Source organism: Chelmon rostratus, chromosome 1, assembly GCF_017976325.1.
Source record: "Chelmon rostratus isolate fCheRos1 chromosome 1, fCheRos1.pri, whole genome shotgun sequence".
In the NCBI taxonomy this organism is placed as follows: domain Eukaryota; kingdom Metazoa; phylum Chordata; class Actinopteri; order Chaetodontiformes; family Chaetodontidae; genus Chelmon; species Chelmon rostratus.
In genome coordinates this window covers 20,717,775-20,736,053 of record NC_055658.1, presented here as the reverse complement: position 1 = coordinate 20,736,053, position 18,279 = coordinate 20,717,775, and the positions used below count along the sequence as shown (strand labels likewise).

Below are 18,279 nucleotides of genomic sequence, written 5' to 3'. Positions count from 1 at the left end.
TTGAAATGCTATTTGGCTTTATTTGGTAAGCTAGTTAGACAGACGTGTTAACAATTGCAGCTAACACTGGAGCAGGTAAACACACTGTTTAATCAATTTCTTACACTTTTGCTCTTCCGTTTTTGGTTTTGGTGAGGCTAAAAGAAGATATGTCACCCTGCACACTCTTTATATACAGAGTATATATAAAGCTTAACAGGCCTGTCTGACCATGTTGCAGTTGCTAAACTATGATTTTAATAATGATATGAACTGGATGTTCAGGGAGGTTTTGGACTGGGCTGAAATGGACATGCATGCATGCAATCCACTTGGGACTTAATTCAACTGACAGATATTTAAGCACTTAGACAATGGCAAGAAATTGGGTTTTGTTTTGAAATAATTGCCCTTTTCCAGCAGCAGGATACTTCCAACAGTTAGTTTTCTAAATTAGCCTGAAAAGGGAGGAAAAATGTTAATAAAAGTTCTCAACAGGAGTTGTGTTGTTTTAAGGGGGCGACGGGCTCAGAAGGATGACAGCTGAGATAGCCTACCTTGTTTAGAAGGACCCAGCTTTACCCGTTTTTGGGGAAGGAGGGGTCCCCGATAAACCTCTGAAGGAGAGCAAGATTAGAGGCAGCGCATTTCCACCTCAAACGGTGCCTCTCCCTGTGTTGAGATGATAAATTCTCATTGAGTTTGCAAAGACCATTTCCCAGTGGCTGTCTTTCAATTTATATGAACTTTTCAAACAGCTAAGGATCTGACGGAGGATCGTCACCAAGCTCGCAGGCTTTTAACACGTCTCCCCTGTGTATTTTTCCCACCCCAGGACCACCGTCTTCAGAGGCTCGGGAAGAATAAAGGCTCAGATTGACAGAAATCAGCAGTGCAACCCACCCTACCCCCCCATGCTTGTCCTATCACACATGCTCATCCTCACACACAAACACGCAGTGGCAAATTTATGATGCATGTAAGCATTTTGATGTGTGTGCTCCGTGAAAATGCAGGCACACACAACTGCCAACAAGCATCCCCTGTAGAGTCACACATCAGACCAGCCTCCTTAAAAAAAAAAATCTCCCATTGTAATGGAGTTTTCAAAAACAGAATAATACATTAAGCACCTTAAAGCCGAGGGTGACGTTAAACTACAAAAACATTAAGCAAGCCCAATGAAATATACATTAGAGTAATTGGATCAGAGAAGGCTGTGGCTAGCAAGTGGAGAAGGCAGATGCTAAGACAAACACTTTCACTGACTTCAAATAACCTCAGTAAGGTGCCCTGGTGGCTCAGTGGTCCAAGATGCTTGCAGTGAAACCATGATGTCCTGGTTTTGACTCTGATGGTGATCTTTATCGCACCACTGTTTCTTGTTTGTCCATAAAAAACATGCGTATACTTAAGGGTACCATATTTGCGGTTTCTACATTAAAACACATTAATGACCTTAGACCTTCATCCACAGACCTGGCTGGGATGTCAGAGGACCACAGGACCGGAACATCATGGAGACAGTGGTGTGCCGTAAAAATTGATCATCAAAGCCACGCACAACAGTGTTTTGGTTGCAGATAAAAATAGAATCACCATACACACAATACTTTGACAGGAATGAGTGATTGATGCTCAAAGATGTTACCATGACAGACTGGCAGGCGGGAGAAAAACACTGAGGCAGGATGATTGGCTTCTCCTCTTTGATGTTTCTGTCTGACTTACTGGTGATGGCTGGTTACATCTTCAAAACCGTTCTGCGTTGACAGTTGTAATGACCCCAAACATTTCATCTGTCATATCTGAGCAGCACTCTGACAACATGCAGTGAAAAGAAAATACTTCTGTGACCAAACTTCATGCCATATTCTTATATCTATCAATATGGAGAGAGGTTATTAATTTGCATTTGTCACAGACTTTAAATGTTGATGTAATTACCCAAAGTAACTTTAAGTTTTCAGAATGCAAATGTCGAAGCTACGAAACTTTAACAAATGATCCTACAAATATTCGCATGGAAGCACATTTTTGTGCTTATGAACTGAGTGTTTAAATAAATCAAGGCAGTTTATTTTTGATAAAGTTTAGCAAGTGCAAGTACAGACGGACGATAGGCTGTGTGGATATACGACAGTCACTGGCATTTAAAAATGATGTAAAAGGTTAACCCGGCGTGAAGTCAGAGAAACTCAGATTTATAACATCACTCCGTGTTATTTTAGAGCAGCTCAAACTGAATTCTTCCAGCATATTAAAAAATGTAAAATGACCGTAGTTCTCTGGCTCAGCAGCATCCAAACAGCACATTTTATGTCAAATGCCGGTTCAGTCGAACCATGTGCAAGACAGATAAACTGCTCAAAGCCAGCCTTTGTACGCCTGTTTGTATTTTTGTTTGTGTATATGTGGAGAGACCAAACATCCCAGCTCCATCCAGTCCACAGAGTGGGAAGCGGTTTCCCATGGTTCTGCTGGGATGCCGCTTTCATGTGGAAACAGTCTCTGGGTCCCTTTAGCCCTCTGTTGTGACAGAGGATAATGAAATTCACAACATCTGCCATTTGTTAGCCCTGTTTGGTGTAACTGATCTCCTTTTAATCCACGGACTTCCAACGCGTGTGCTGCTCCGCAGCTGGAATGAAGCAGATGGATCCCACGGCCTCTCTGGGGCTGCAGCGGGCTGGACCCGGGGCTGGCACGTATCCTGTCCTTCCCCTCCTCAGGCCCGAGACACAGAGCCACATTACCACTGCTTTCTTGTAATGAAGGCGCTCAATGGATTTAAGCTTGTTCACCTGTTATCCTGAATCGCTCTCTCAACAAGGTTTATTAATGCTTATGATGTGTGTGTGTAAAGTACACTTAACCTTTGGGGATTTGCTCCTTCATGGGAACTAAAGTCACTCAATTTACTATTTACCTGGTAGCTTCAAACACACCAAACACAGCAGGACAGCCACACTCTGAATCTGAATAATTACAGAAAGGTTTGCAACTTTAAAGCAGGACTTATCAATACTTTAATAATAAAGTTTAAAAAAAATGGCTCTGTGTGTTGTGAAAGGGGACAGACATTTCCCTCAGGAGCTGGTGGAGACCAAAACAGAGGTAAAAGGAGAGTGAGCATTAGGCATGCATTTATCAGGTGGACACAGATAATGTCCCTAAATGAATGCCAATGCTCCATATCTGCTGGATGCTTGAGTAAGCAGCTGTTTACCAACAAGACTGTCATATCAACTATAAAGGTGATATGCCACGCTGATCTGTTCGCAGCTTGTTTCCACCGGCACCAAGGGGCAAAAAAAGTATGATTCGTACATTCATAATAGAAGAGAAATCAGCAGCTTTTCCTTTGTGTGTTAGTATCTTAAAGGCGTATACAAGGCTTTTGTTGCAGGCATATTGTCAGGGCACCATTTCTCTGACCCTTGAATTCCATAGATAAAAAATGTTGGCCTTGTAATTGAAGCCTTCTCTTCTTTGCATCAGCTGGTAATCGCATCGGTATGTAAAGGGTGTACTATGGGGTCGGTATTTCTTGACACAGATCAGGAGGTAATTTGTTGGAGGTGGGTTTGCTTGGATAGGAGACTCAAACATCAACAGAGTGTCAGAATCACCTCTTCATCTGTAGGCAGGAATGGCTGAAATGGTGGATTCAGTCAATCTTCATTCCTTTCAAACCTTCTGCCCCTCTTCATAAAATCTGGAATGTGCTTCAAAGAATGCACACTATCTTTCCTCCATGAATAAAACATCTGTCATTCATCAGCCGGTACAATATGTGCCGATTTAACAGCATAACAGCTCTGCGAGGCAGGGAAGCTCCAGACTGCACAGTGTCCTATGGAGCCCAAGCATAACCGAGTGTCATCGGTCTCCCTTTGGAGCTTAATCTGGTTTATTTAAGAAAGCTTCACCTCAAGGCCAGTAGCATTTTCTCTGTCTGCAACAGAACACATATCTGCTCTATGAATCACTTGTCCTCTGCTCTCTTTGGACAAAAAATTTTGTCTCATATATTTTATTTTCATGATGACGCCCTCTAGTTTAGCATTCATTTGTTAGAACACATTTTGTTGCCCATCTACGATGATGAAGACCTTCAGAGCAGAGAGCTTCAGGGTGTTACAGCAGAGACGTGCACATACATTTTGAGGGACCACTCTGACATGAGAAAAATAACCCTAATCTCTGGGTGGAGGGTAAAAACGGTATAGAAAGTACACAGGTATGAATTTTAACAATACCACACTGACTGGTAGAGGTCTCATTTTACCTGACCAAAAAACATAACAAGTCATCCCAAGATTTGTCAGAGGATTCAATGTCATGTGCCAGCAAATCGTCTGGAAAACATGAGAGCCCATGCTGCTTTGTTTGGACATTAACAAATGGCTGAAAGCACTGGTGCAACTTCCATTATATTCACATAGTTCAGGTTTAAAAAGTCAGACAACCGGCAGAAGACGATAAGATGTAAATTATGTTGGAAGCCAGTGTTTGCAAGGGCGGGTAACACAAGCAATCTTTTCTATCCCTTCAAAACAAAACAGGCTCTGAAATATAAGGAAAGCAAAAGGATGCGTCCTCTGCAAATGTCAGGTGGCTCATTGAGCAGTGATGAGATACGAGTTGCCTGGACACAAACACATTAGACAAATTGAAATGCCAGAACAAAACAGCATGGTCCATGAGAAAGTACAGCAGTAACTCAGTAAAATCAACACTAAGCAACTACCACACATATCAAGTCGTACTGAGCTTCATCAATGACGAGTGGGAGTTTACAGACGTCATATTTAGCTGACGAGCACAGTGGAGAATTGATAGCTCAAGGCTTCCACTAAATTTCTCTGACAGCTTTAGTTACTTCACAGCCTGAAATTATTAATAAAAAGAAGGAATCGGATAATAAATTAAAGATGTATTATTATAGATTCAACTACATTAAAGTGATAAGGCACACATTGATGCATTAATAATTCCAATCCGATATAAATAATTCTGAAATAGGCCATTCTGCATAATGAGTACTTTTACTTTTTGTACTTTATGTACCTTATGAACTTTTGCATTTTGCACTTTATGTATATTGTGATGCTAATTAGCACACACACTGAGAGGCTACACAGAGAAGTCATTTTGGATCATACAAAAGCAATAATGCGAGTTCCTTAAATACTGTAACTGAAGAAGAGTTACCTACTTTAAACTAAGTTTGCATTCTGAGAGTTTCATTGTGCTTCAGTTGCTTGACGGAAAGAAACCTCTCCTTATGTATTCGAAGTCACATTTTTTGTTCACTTTGTGCAGCTTGATCTTATTGTGTTTTACGAGAAAGTGTTTTTCAGAGATTGAAGTTACGAGAGAAAAAGTTTTGTATTTATTTTTCGGTTTGTTTTTGCAGTTTTGCACAAGAAAGTTCTAAACTTACTCTGTACTGTGTGAAATATGTCCTAGCAATACAGTCAAGTGTGCAGTCACAGATATTTTTTAGAAAAACTAATATTTTTTGTTTTTCTTTCTTTCTCTCTTGTTTGGGGGGGCTCTGGGTCGCCATTGAAGTGTAATACTGAACAGCCCTTTTAACTGGCTACAGACAAGCCTTTTTAGGTGTGTTTATATTTGCAGATATGTCTACTGTTACGGTGTGAGTGAGTGACGTCCATAATGCTGGCTGACAGTTACATTTAATCACATCACAATGGTACTCACTGGAGGAGAAATGTTCTGCAGGGTTTGGTCCAGGGTTGAATTCAGTACTAATCTTACGTCGCCCTCTACCGACCAACAAGGGTGGACATATCACCTCACGCTATCACCACCTCACCGGCAGGTGGCGCTGGAGGCCTGCGTCGCTCTTTGCAGCTTCTCTGTTGTGTTTCCGCCACCACAGGGATCAGAGAGTACGACCGGCTGGTGCCAGAGTAAAATACAAACAATGGGCAAGAAGCATAAAAAACACAAGTCCGAAAAACACGGATATGAAGGTATTTTATTTGCGGATAATTCAAGAACTTGTACAGATGAATTATGTACTGATTTTTTTTCAAACACATAACTGGAATCCCTGTTTTCGCGCTTGTTAGTCCGACCATAGTCCTAATTTAGCCGATTAGCTATCGTATTGCTATACTAGCTACCAGGCTGAATTAGCTGTTTATTTCCCGCATGTTTCAGTGAATATGTCACAATTCGATGTGAATACAACAGCGGGTTTAAGATAAGATACGGCGTTAGCTGTAACTTCAGCACGACAACGCCTGCCTGGTAAGCTAGCAGTGAGCGGCTATTGTTTCTTAGCTTCTCTCAACTGTAGCGGGTCTATCAGCTACTGTTAGATCGATAATGCTGTTTGTTGACTTGATATCTGCAGAATACGGAGAGAGACCACTGAAGCTGGTGTTGAAAGTGTCTGGAAACGAAGTGACGACAGGAAGCTCGAGTCGGGACACTTTTTACGACGAACAGCCGGCGGACTATGACAAACCCAAAGACAAGAAGAAGAAAAAGAAGAAGGATAAAGAGAGGAGCTTAGGGTCACCAGAGGATGACAAAGGAAAGAAAAAGGTACTGTAACTGTCCCCTTAACAAGGATGTTTGCATGGATAATCTGCCTGTTAGATTTAATTCTGGTTTTGTAATTAGATGACAAAGAAGAAGAAAGGATCGGATGCAGATGGAGATGATGACCGAGAACAGAGCCGGACTCCAATACGCTCAGAGCTGGATAAACTGGAAGGTAGATTCAGAGTCTTGTTCACTGTTTATGTCAGCGCTTTGACTCAGATCTTCACTTTAAGCTTTGTTATTCTTCTTTGTAGAAAAAGAACAGACTCCTCTCCAGGAAGCTTTGAACCAGCTCATCAGGCAGCTCCAGAGGTGCAGCATTGATCATTTAATGATGTGCCATAATTGTTTATCTGCTTGTTTATTTATCAGCTGTTGCACATTCAGCAACAAGTTTACTCGCAGTACTTTAGGTTTTAACATTGACCCTTATGCCAGGATCAGACCACATGATTTCTTTGTCTTTGACGATGGTAACCGTGTTAGATCTATTGATTACAGGGCCATTAACTTGCGCTGTGTCTTGGTCTTGTGACTAGCAAGACTACTCGTATGACCCCAACCCATAACAGCATGTCTGATTTCATGATCACGCTCAAGTTTAGATGTTCATCTGGGAGGCGGCTGTCAAACTGACAGAAGCGAGGTGTGTGATGCTCGTGGTCTTGTCTACTGAAAAAAAGAAATGAAAGAAAAAACAGCTGTGGATGTGCTATAGCATTAAAAGCAAATGCAAGAGGCAGTGTAAACTTCAGCCCCTTCAGTCATTATTTATACATCTACTGGGTAGCATCTGGTGTTTCACATATAATAATTTTATTTCCATAGTCATGTTTTCTACAAGGAGCAGGCTTAGCTGTGTTGACCGCATTAAACAGGCTACTGTAACATTAGATCTGGAATTAGTAATGATAGGCATGTTCCCCAGGACTGGGGATGATGTTATGACAGCACAGTCAGCTACTCACCGGGCTGGTGAACTGCTTCCGCTATTTCTTGCCAGCATTTGTCTTTCTTGACTCGGTCATGGTTCTCCCTTGAGGAAACGTCTAACAGGCAGAGGTACTGCTGCCACAACTCAATGAATTTTTCCTCTATTTCATTGTCCAACCTGACAGCAGCAACCTCAGCATCCCTACTCCTCGCCATGGTTACCTAACTGTTCTCTGAAGAGAGCACTTGATTGGCAAACGTTCAGAAACATGTTGTGGTTTTGTGGGACATCCCACACACTGCACAACAGGTCGTTTAGCATGTCACACTAAATGGGTACAGACGCACAATTGTCGTTGACAGTCGGCCATGACGCTGGTCATTGGTCGTCCACGACAAAGTCATCTCGAAATTGGGCTAGATTTGTGTAGTCTGATCTCGGCATTAGCCCTTCCTCCGTCCTCTGTCTGCAGTAAAGTTACTGCATGCCTGGTGCTACTGATACTGTACGTGTGTGTTTTCTCTGCAGGAAAGATCCCAGTGCATTCTTCTCATTTCCGGTGACAGACTTCATTGCTCCTGGCTACTCTTCCATTATCAAACGGCCTATGGACTTTAGTTCAATGAAGGACAAAGTCAAGAAAGAGTGCTACCAGTCATTGGATGAACTCAAGGTATCTGTCCGTATTACACACCAATGTGTTATGCTTGCAAGTATACACACACAGCAGGATAATCCCAAATAACAGGGGATGTCTTGAGCCAATCCTAACGGTCGGTATCTGGGCCCGTCCAGGTATATTTTAATGGATTGGAACTGGCTAAATAAAGTCTGATCCTTCCTTTTCTGCATTCTCTCAACCTCAGTCTGATAATGTTGGCATTCTAACACAGTGAGATATTTGCTCTTTATGTAATCATTTCATTGTCATTTCAGAAGTCTCCCAGTGAGACTTTTTTCATATCATATTAATAATTTACTAGTATTTGGATCAATAAAGTGTGTCACATTTAGTAGTCTACACCTGTTGTGTGTCTGATACAACATTGAGGTAAATAGAATTATTGAACTTGGTATAAAGCAGAGATAAACAAAACTTCATCAGGACACCCCCAGGTATTAATCATGTTGGTTTAGTGTCAATATAAGAATACTTGCACAGAGACTAAAAATGAAGTACAATAAAGCCACATAGTTTGTCATGTAGACCAGGATTTTACACCCCACATTGTATTTTGATCCACAACAGGTGTTTTTTTTGTCATCAAGTGTTTGGTGTGTGATGTGTTGTTGTTGCAGGTAGACTTCAGGATCATGTGTGAAAATGCCATGATTTACAACAAACCCGAGACAATTTACCACAAGGCAGCTCGAAAACTGTTACACTCTGGAATGAAGATTTTGAGCCAGGTATGTAACTGAGGATTCAGAAAAAGGACTCCTTTAAGGAATCATAGGGACTGCTTAGGATTGTTCTGTAGTCAAGTTTGTTTGGATGACAATGTCTCTGTAGGTCATTCACAATAAAAAAAAAAAAAAATTACTGTGGGATCGTAGTCAACAGGTGTTATTGAAAGCTCCATGGGGTCTGTATTATTTCTGCTGCCTCTTTAGAAGTTAAAGCTTAAAATATGTGTTAATGCAGAAAATATAGCCAGGTTGATTTTGAAACTGTTTCAGTATACAGCAATGATTAGTTACAGTGAAAACACAACCTTCGCTGGAGTTCATTGAGGTGAAAAAATGTTCCCCACTTCTTTAAGCTCACATGGTGTTTACAGTAGGCTGTAAATTCTCCCATTTGCTCACACAAAGCTCTATGGACCACAATATCAGTCATTGTTTATGTTTGTGTTCACTTCAAACTGCATATGGAGCACTTGGACTAAGTTGTATGGCTCTGCTTTTGCTGTAGTGCAACAGATGGGGGCAGCAGATAGCCTTAAAATGCTCTCAGACTGATTACACGCTGCATCATCAGTACTACCAACAGGTTTATCAGGCAATTTTTTTTTCTCTGTCCTGATCCTAAGGGAAAGAAATGGATACCGTTTTATTTGTTTTTCCAATAGGAAAGGCTGGAGAGCCTAAAGCAGAGCATAGAGTTCATGTCCGGCCTCGACCCTTCTGCCAAACTGCCCGGGAAGTCTGAGGAACATGGGGGCACCAGCCAGGACCAGAACAAGGAGAGACCGGCCACCACGGACACCAGCGAGAGCTCCCAGGAACCCAGCACACCAAGGTCCGTTAACCTGCTGACTTAACGTACATGTTTCCTTAAATCACAGTCCTATAACACTGCAGCGTAGCAGCTCTTAAGCTAGATGTGCCCAGATTTCAACGAGAGGAAGCAGAATAATAATCATGATTCACTACTTGAATCCCTTGAAGTGTCCGATTTTACATTATTCTAAAGTTCAAGAGTTCAAGTAAGGTGACATAAGTAAATCAATCAAGAAATGTCCAAAAGCTGTCCCTTACACATCTTAGTCCACCAGAAGCAAAAAAACCAAACAAAAAAAACAGCACTTCGGAAACAGTTTGCCACTCTGTCAGCGCACGCGGTCGGTTTCTGTGGGTTTGTTCCCCTCTGACACTAAAGTGAGTCAGTTTTCCACTGCAAAGCCGCAGGCTGAGAATGTGAGGAATGCCTCTCAGCATGCTGGGTCTTGTTTTCTCTCATGGCTGTACATGTTTTAAATCAGTGTTGTTGCCAAGTGATGTAACAGAGCCAGACGATTCAAATCACGTGTCCGTTGTGCCTCGCTGCAGAGCAACAGCCGAGAAACATTTGCTGTGCTGTGTTTCTTTCAGCTGCTTTTACCTTCATTGTTACAACAGAAGACAGCGTGTATAAAATCTAGTTGGCGTTTGCTGGCGTCAACAAAATGCTTCCAGGTAGATTATCTGAGGAGTCAAAGCAGAATGTAGACGGTTATGAGCAGAAGCACTCACTCCTCTCTCTGCAGTATGTTGCTGCACTGTGCGTGCTTTTCATTCTTGCTACAATGTGCAAACCTTTTCATTTATGGTCAGAGAGTCTCAACTGCCTTTCTGTCTGTCTTTCAATTGTGTTTCACTTGCAGACAGGACAAGGACTCCAAGGACGAAGCAGCAAAGGCAGAGAAGGAGCTTGAGGAAATCCGCAAGGTTATCGAAGAGTCTGGTGGAAAGCTGTCCAACAGAGTGCTGCAGTGTGATGTGAGGAAGCAGGGTTAAACTCGAGTTTTTTTGTCCACTATTAAAAATATCACGGCTGTCTGCTCTTTCACAATGATGTCATCAAAAGTCTCTAGTTTTAAAGCCCTAAGTTGAGATAACATCCAATTTGGTGTTTTAGACATGTGGAACGATTTGGAATAGGGTCATGAGAGGTTTTGTTCCTTCTGGGTGGTGATGTTGGAATTTATTTGTTGTGTAGTTCGAGTTTGCAAGGCGGAAGTCTGACGGCTCCACGACTCTGGCCATCCTCAACCCAGCAGATCCATCAGTGGGAGGTGAGTCCATCTGGAGCCTTAATAGAGCTCATTAGTCAGTTAGCTGATCAACAGAAAATGAATAAGCAACTTTTAAGACAATCAAATCTTAATGAGAGGCGCATAAAAGATTCACTCGTTCTAGCACTGGAAACGTGAATGTTTTCTCAGCCTTCACTGGTTGCAAGCTGAAAAGATGAAAGATAATCTAGATCTTGCGTTAATTAAGACAGTGAAGTGGAGAGAGAGCTAAAGTGTGTGTGTGTTTCCTGCTGCAGATGTTGGTTACTGTCCCGTGAAACTGGGCATGATGTCCAATCGGCTGCAGAGCGGTGTGAACACCCTGCAGGGCTTCAGGGAGGACAAGAGGAACAGGATTACTCAAGGTACCATACTGCTTCAACTTCACGTTTATGCACATTGCTAATAGCAGCTTTCATGAACGATAATGAGCCGATAACGCCACTCTCCACAGTGTCCTACATCACCTACGGGCCATTCACCTCCTACGCACCCACCTATGACTCCAGCTTCGCCAACATCAGCAAGGAGGACTCTGACCTCATCTACTCGTTTTACGGCGAGGAGTCCAGCCTGCAGGGCTCAGACAGGTATGTGCAGCACGACCGCAGACGCACTCGAGCTCTGCGGCATTCACACAAAACGTCACATGAGCCATTCCTGGCTGACTGCTTTCCACATGCTTCTCCGTTTCACCGAAGGAATCCAGTCTGGAGGAGGTCAGCTCTGACTCCAACCCATCAATTCTCACACCGTGGTTTCATCTTCTGTCTGTCGTGTATAATTATCTCCTGGTACTCCACCAGATGACACTCATGACACCCTTAGTTTGCTGCATCTCCACCAAGAATGTTACCGGCTGCTTTTAAGGCTTTGTGTGGTCTGTGCTCATAAGCTCCTGAGTTTCTGTGCCCAGGCTAAACATTAAAGCTGACCGGATGATTTGTGGTGAGAACAAAGCGAGGAATTCAGTCAACCAAGTCTTTGTAACATCGGTATTCAGAGTTGAAATGCTTTCTTCCTGTACTTAAGTGTGTTGTTTATGATTTGGTCTAAACACAAGTGTTCATCTCTCTGAATACCTTCATCTTTACTGCATTCCTAAAATAGAGTAAATACTTGTTCAAGTATTCATTGTGTGAATTGAATCATTGTGTTATGTGTTGTACCTTGCCTTCATGCTGGTTATTGTCTGTTGTGTCCTCAAGCCTTTATGTCTCTTAATGGAAAAGCACGCTTAGACTGTCTCTCATTAGAGTTGAGATCCACTTCTCATTATTCTTGGCCAAGACAGCGATTCTGACTTTCACCCCGCCACTGCATCGAGAACAATAGTGGTAAATGTTTGCATGTGCGTCCTTGGCAGCTTGTCAGAGTTCCTGGCCAAACCAGACGAGTATGCGTACAAGGTGGCAGACAATCTTCTGGATGCACTGACGAACGGAGAGCATTCAAAAACCCTGAAAGAGACGGTAAGCGCCTACTGTGACACCTTAATGGATCCGTGTTGACTTGTGTTACCGCTGTCTTAAGCATCAGCTGATGACTGAGCAGGATGTGTTTTTATGTGGTTTTTGCTCGTCCAGCAGGTGGAGGAGGCGACAAATACAGAAGAGGACAAGAATAATATGGAGGTGAGAGTTTATACAAATCCCTGTCCTCAGTGATCAACAGCTTCTGTTTGACTGTACAGTAGTGGAGTGGAAACGGACATCAAGTTCTTAATGAGAAATATCAGCATGTGCTACATAATGCAAAACCGGAGCCGTTCACCCTCATCAGTGCTGGATGTGATGTTCGGAAGAGGGGCTCCTGCTGTGCCGCTGTAGGGTACAGCACGTGTTCTTGCATTACACCTCGTGTGGACACTTCATTTCATTTTGTCATTATAGACGGCCTCTGCAGCTGTGTCAACATAGCAGGGGCCTGCCCTTGGCTGTGATCCATCCATGCACGGAAAGAACATTTCCCTTCAAATCGAAGCGGCACTATTCGCTCAGGGCTCGCTGCTGGAGGACCTAGAGAGGCCCAGTGTTTTCTTTCAGTGCCCACTGGCTGCATGGCTGAATCGCTCCACAGAGCAGCAGAGGAAACCAAAGTACAGGCCCCTCCATCAGGCACACAGCAACCCTCTGTCCTGCCTGTTTGCTGTGTTTGGCCGGGCTCCAGTTTACTCTCATCCCCTGCCCGGGTGTGTGCAGCTTTTCATTAGGTTTGATTTTATTGGAGTGAAGAAGCAGCGTGACTAAAGAGGCTTCAAAAGGCATGGATGTTCCCTAGATGCATCAGCTGTCTACTGTGGAATGTATTTTTCTAATCTGACTGTTGCTTCCCTCCTCATGTCTTGTAGGTGACTGGACCCGAAGCATCCAGCTGCAACAGGCTCGACTTGCTGTGCTCTGCCGCAGGCCTGCAGTTGGCGGAGGAGCTCTCTGGGGGTAAAACATCTGCCTAAATTTCATTACAGATTAGATTATCAATTAAAAAGAAAGAAGACAACCAGAGAAGCCATTCAGATGAATGGCAAAACAGTTTCAACTCCACAGTAACAAGTGTTTCATTTTGACAATGAACCTGTACAACTGAAATAAACACCCACTCTCATGGAAGATCATGGGTCTGATCTGCCCAACCCAGAGAGCAGGACACAGATCTGTGAGCCTGGTTCGCCCTGATGGCTTTCTCTGTTTCAAATTAACAAAGACATTCATAATTACACTCTAAATGCAGTTGCTATTGAGGCAATTCAAAACAAAAAAAACCTAAAGCAGTTAGATGAGCTGCTGAACCACTCAACATCCCATTATGTACCCTCTTTAGATCTTTAACAGCCCATTAAAGTTTGTTTTCCCTCCCCTTTGCACTCTCGGATATTAACATAACAGTAAAGAGTCCACATCAGCGTTGAGAAAGAAAGGCTGTATTGTGTTCTATACGTGTAAGCTAGGACAGGAGGGGTCACCACAGGGTAACTGGAGGAACCCAGAGGAAGCTTTATCTGCATACGTGTCGTCTTTCTGTCACAGAGGCCCTACACTTCCAGCAGAAATTGGACGAGACTACAAAGCTCCTGCGTGACTTGCAGGAAGCACAAAAGGAGCGTCTGAGCACCAAGCAGCCACCGAACATGATTTGCCTGCTGGCCCCGACTGCCAAGGAGATGGAGCTGGGTAAGAGTCTCTCAGTGCTCGGCCCCTTTTGTTCCTCCACTCAAGCAGCCGCCACCAGCTGTAGACCCGTAACAACACGCCATTTACCTCCTTACCAGCCGTCCTGCACAGATGCGGTTTCTCTCTCAGCTTCACAGTTGACCGTGATCTGCTTCAAATCGCCAACACTGACCAACTCAATCACAGGAATGGATTCTGTGATTAATTTTTTTTTTATTTGGTTTAGTGTGTGATAAGAATTTGTTACTATTTAATATTTGCACTACCCAGAGGAAGTGTTTCACAATAAGCAGTGCTGGTGTGTCTTTTCCTTGGATGTCATGTCAGCTAAGCTATCAGGACCACTCTTTATGCCTGTATGATAAATATGAAGCAACAGCCAGCACCTGGTCAGCATAACATAGCATAAAGACTGGGACCACGGAGAAACAGCTGGCTCTAGCTCTGCCCAAAGATAATCCACCTCGACAATTCACTAAGATGTTATTTGGATATTGTTTGTTTAATCAGTAAACAAGAGTAAAATCAAGTATCAGCAGTCCTGTCGTCACAGTGAGGCTCCCGGTCTTGTCAAACCCTGACTTGACATTTTTAGATTTTGGTTTTCGGTTGAAGATATAATGTGTTAATTATTAAGTTTTAGAGGTGCTGATGGGGACATTTGGATACAGCCAAGTTAGCGGTTTACCCATTGTTAGCTTTTCTGCTAAACGATGCTGGCTGTTTGAATGCTTCTTTTTGACTCCTCCTGTCTGCAGCTGAGAAGGTGACGGGGAACTTAGCTGAGCTGACTGGTCAAGTGGCCCCAGGTGATGTCAGCAGCGTCTATGGCATCAGGAGGGCCATGGGCATCGCTGCACCTCCAGAGCCGCCCGAGCCCTTCATTGACCTCACCACTGGTAAATACCTTTATACATGCTCAATTCATATTCATAAGTGTGCAATACTGTTTCTTGATTGAGTATAATTTTTTATCTAAACATAAACCAACTTTTCTCATTGACATCTGTCTGTTATTTGGGTTTGGATTTTAGCTTATCTAATGTTATACTTTTCAATGTTTTCAGTGCAGCAGATGGCTGAGCCAATGGAAACCTTGTCCAGTTATCAGGATACATTCACTGTATAACTAAATTCCACCCACGCTTACAGTTGAATAACTTATGTTTTGTGTGACATTTGTATGAATTCCAATTAATAAACTCTTTTTATATGCAACTTGGCTTTTATGAAATACTGTATGGCAAACTGCAGACTTAGGAAAACATTTATTACATTCTGTAACTATACAAAATTCAAAGTCACATTTGTTCACATAAAGGCAAATACATTATTATTAATATTATTATGCAACCACAATTACAGACAAGATGAAGGTCTCAAAAAAATAAGGCCACAAGACAAATCAAGTTTTCAGAGACACAGCGAGCGATTCGGATCAGTTCAGGTGATCATCTGAGCTGGAGCCAGAAAAACATTCACAGCAGGCAGGTTGTTAGATCACACAGAAGCCGAGACACCAAGGAGAGCGTCACAGGTTTCCCTCATTGCAGCATATATGGAGACAAGCGGCAACACTTTAACAGATTACATACATACAGCACGTGGATTTGTCCATTTCCTCATGAAACGTAGCAAATATGTTGTTATATATGTAATATTAAACTGTTGTTACTCTGGCCAAACTACACAGCTGGGACCTAGAAGATGTTCCCATTACCTGAACCTAAGCTTCTTGGGCAGTCAAAGGTTCAGAGGATTCAGTAACTTAAGGATCTGCAGCATGGCCAGAGAGCGAAACTTACTACTTTTCGTTATGTGAGTATGTCCCAAAGAAAGGAGCATGAAAACAGTTGTCCTCTATCTTCTGTACAGCCTGTTTCTGATATTGAAACAGCTCACAGATGTCATGCTCATTACACAGTAACAGAGCAGTGTGCCCATCCCTTCTCAAACAGGAAAACCAGAAGGGTTTCAAATCAGGATCCAAACAGAATCCACTGTTTTGTTTTTAAAGGACCGTAGTGGTCTTCAAAAATCCCACAACTATATTTGGCATGAGTACAATACACATCTTTTTCTATCACAAACAACATCTAAGATAGAGACAAAAAAGTACAAAAGTGACCGATCACTGGACGTAAATGTGTTCATGATAAGAAAAAGATGGCGATTGTACGTACTGATCATCTCTCCAACAGGCTCCAGAGCAGAAAGTGTTGATTCATTTTGACATCCACCACACAGCGAGGCAGCACTTCCTCTAAGTCCTGAATATGCAGCAACATCACAGGAACACAGCTGTACAGTCAGCTCTGTCGCAACACTTGTGGCGTACAGGAGTCTATAAACTCTTGACTTGTGTACGTGAGTCTGTCTCCAGCTCTGCTGGCTGTGGCAGCCTGGCCTCAGCTCAGCCCCATACCCTGCTGCTTGCTCATGTCGGTACACACAAAGAAGGTTTTCAGCTCTCCTTTCCCCTTCACGTTGATAAATCCTCGACACTCGCACGAGTAGCCCAGCTTCTGCAGCACATGGGACGTCTCCTCTGTGACCTGGAGGGAGACACAGAACAGACAAGTAACAAAAGTCCAGTTTGAACAGCAAGTTTATAATGCTTTGTATGTCTTGTTGCTAAATAGCCAGATTTAAAACCACATCTGTAAAATGCACTGTCAGAACTTCCCTGCAGCAAAAGTAACATCTGCCTTGTCTTACTGAATACATGTATTCATTTCCAACTTTGTTGTTACAGAATTATATCGTAGCTACGGTAGAGCCATCAGCAGAGGCAAACTAATTTAAGTAGCTACTCCAAGTTAAATCATGAATTGCTTTGAATCCACAGATAAGTTTTTTATACACACAGCAATAAAGTGCAATTGCAGCAGAAAAGCACATCTATGACTTTTTTCTGTGAGAAACTGGATCTAAATCCAGCCATGATCGTATTGAGATCCAACATGAGACCGTTTCACCTTTAAGAACATCAGATGGAATATTGCTGTTTGCCTCTGTTGCGCTGTGCTGAACATACCTGGATCTTTCCAAGCTCCCCTGTGCTCTCCATCCTGCTGGCTACATTGACAGTGTTTCCCCAGATGTCATACTGAGGTTTCCTTGCCCCGATTACTCCAGCTATCACAGGGCCGTGATTGATGCCTGTGGAAAAACAACACGTTTAACTCTGTATTTTGTGATAAATTTGTACAATGTTCAGAATTTACAGAGGAAGTGGTGTAGAAATAAAACACAGGATGAAATAGATTCAAGAAGAAAAGTGAGTCATCCATCTACAAATCTCTGGGTGCACACTGGCTCAGTTGGTAGTTTAAAGATCTGTCAGCAAGGGTGAAAAATTAGCCAGCATTTATACAGTGCTGATGTTCTGCTGTCATTTTTTGTCAAGGACATTAATCAGCAAAGCGAATATTGAGTGGCCCAACTATTCAAGCCAGTCTAACACCAGGTTGAAAAGGCTTTGGACAATACAGTGACTGCTCTGAAGGATATACCAGACACTATGCAAACACAACATCAAATGTTTCCCTGAGAGCCCAGACAGCAGGTACACAAAAAAAAATCCACTGGATCTATGTTCACACATTTGAATGTTCACAGCTTATCACATAAAGTGCTTAACTTACATTAGAAAAAAACAAAGTTATTGATTCCTTGAGAACATTTACACAATAAATTTGGAAACCTTCTAAAACCACTTTTTTACAGCGACCTTTGATAGAGGAAGTAACACAATCTTCTTCTTACCAACGAAAAGTACAATTCACAACAAATAAAACCTTGCTCAATTCACTATATTCAGTGGTTATGCAGCTACAGCCATCCTCTGTCTGGTATGACCATGAGCTTATGGTTACTAATGCTGAGATAGATACTGCTGTGTAACTGGAATTACTGAGTCACTTCTCTGACTTTATGACCCTTCTCTATTTGCACTACTGTTACACAATGATTTGCTATCATCCTGTAATTGCCATTTGTGGCCACAGTGGCCGCTATTTAGCAAGGTTACACAGGCTGGTTTTAAGCCAGGAATGTTATTCAGACAAGGAGAGGAGAAAATTTTAGCTTTATTCTGTTGAAAAGGTGCAGT

The 18,279-nt window shown here is 42.6% G+C and overlaps 2 protein-coding genes across 4 annotated transcripts in view; one reads left to right on the top strand and one right to left on the bottom strand.

Annotated features, from left to right (window-relative positions):
- The first annotated feature begins 5,882 nt into the window (after positions 1 to 5,882).
- Positions 5,883 to 15,383, top strand: brd7 (bromodomain containing 7). 2 transcript variants are annotated; one of them, XM_041936057.1, is made up of 17 exons: positions 5,883 to 5,984; positions 6,371 to 6,564; positions 6,643 to 6,736; positions 6,819 to 6,876; positions 8,027 to 8,171; positions 8,798 to 8,908; positions 9,571 to 9,740; positions 10,585 to 10,699; positions 10,920 to 10,995; positions 11,253 to 11,360; positions 11,450 to 11,585; positions 12,362 to 12,467; positions 12,585 to 12,629; positions 13,346 to 13,433; positions 14,022 to 14,165; positions 14,924 to 15,064; positions 15,233 to 15,383. In XM_041936057.1, exons 1-17 carry the CDS (start codon positions 5,936 to 5,938, stop codon positions 15,292 to 15,294), a joined length of 1,842 nt encoding a protein of 613 aa, XP_041791991.1. In that variant the 5' UTR covers positions 5,883 to 5,935; the 3' UTR covers positions 15,295 to 15,383. The 2 variants fall into 2 exon arrangements, with proteins under 2 accessions (XP_041791991.1, XP_041791912.1); XM_041935978.1 differs by having other exon boundaries at positions 12,582 to 12,629.
- Positions 15,384 to 15,419: 36 nt separating this feature from the next.
- The window catches only part of adcy7 (adenylate cyclase 7), a 53,206-nt gene continuing 50,346 nt past the window's right edge, over positions 15,420 to 18,279 (bottom strand). For both annotated transcript variants that reach the window (XM_041935775.1, XM_041935857.1), the window contains 2 exons: positions 17,203 to 17,327; positions 15,420 to 16,720 (listed from right to left, as the gene is read on the bottom strand). In XM_041935775.1, the coding sequence (XP_041791709.1) occupies positions 16,574 to 16,720; positions 17,203 to 17,327 (272 nt within the window). In that variant the 3' untranslated portion in view covers positions 15,420 to 16,573. The remainder of the gene's footprint in view (positions 16,721 to 17,202; positions 17,328 to 18,279) is intronic.

Excerpts from the sequence above, each read along its gene's own strand:
- brd7 (XM_041935978.1), top strand. The coding sequence starts at position 5,936 with ATGGGCAAGAAGCATAAAAAACACAAGTCCGAAAAACACGGATATGAA. Across the intron at positions 6,565-6,642 it reads ATGACAAAGGAAAGAAAAAG|ATGACAAAGAAGAAGAAAGG; the intron begins GTACTGTAACTG and ends TTTTGTAATTAG. Across the intron at positions 15,065-15,232 it reads CTTCATTGACCTCACCACTG|TGCAGCAGATGGCTGAGCCA; the intron begins GTAAATACCTTT and ends CAATGTTTTCAG.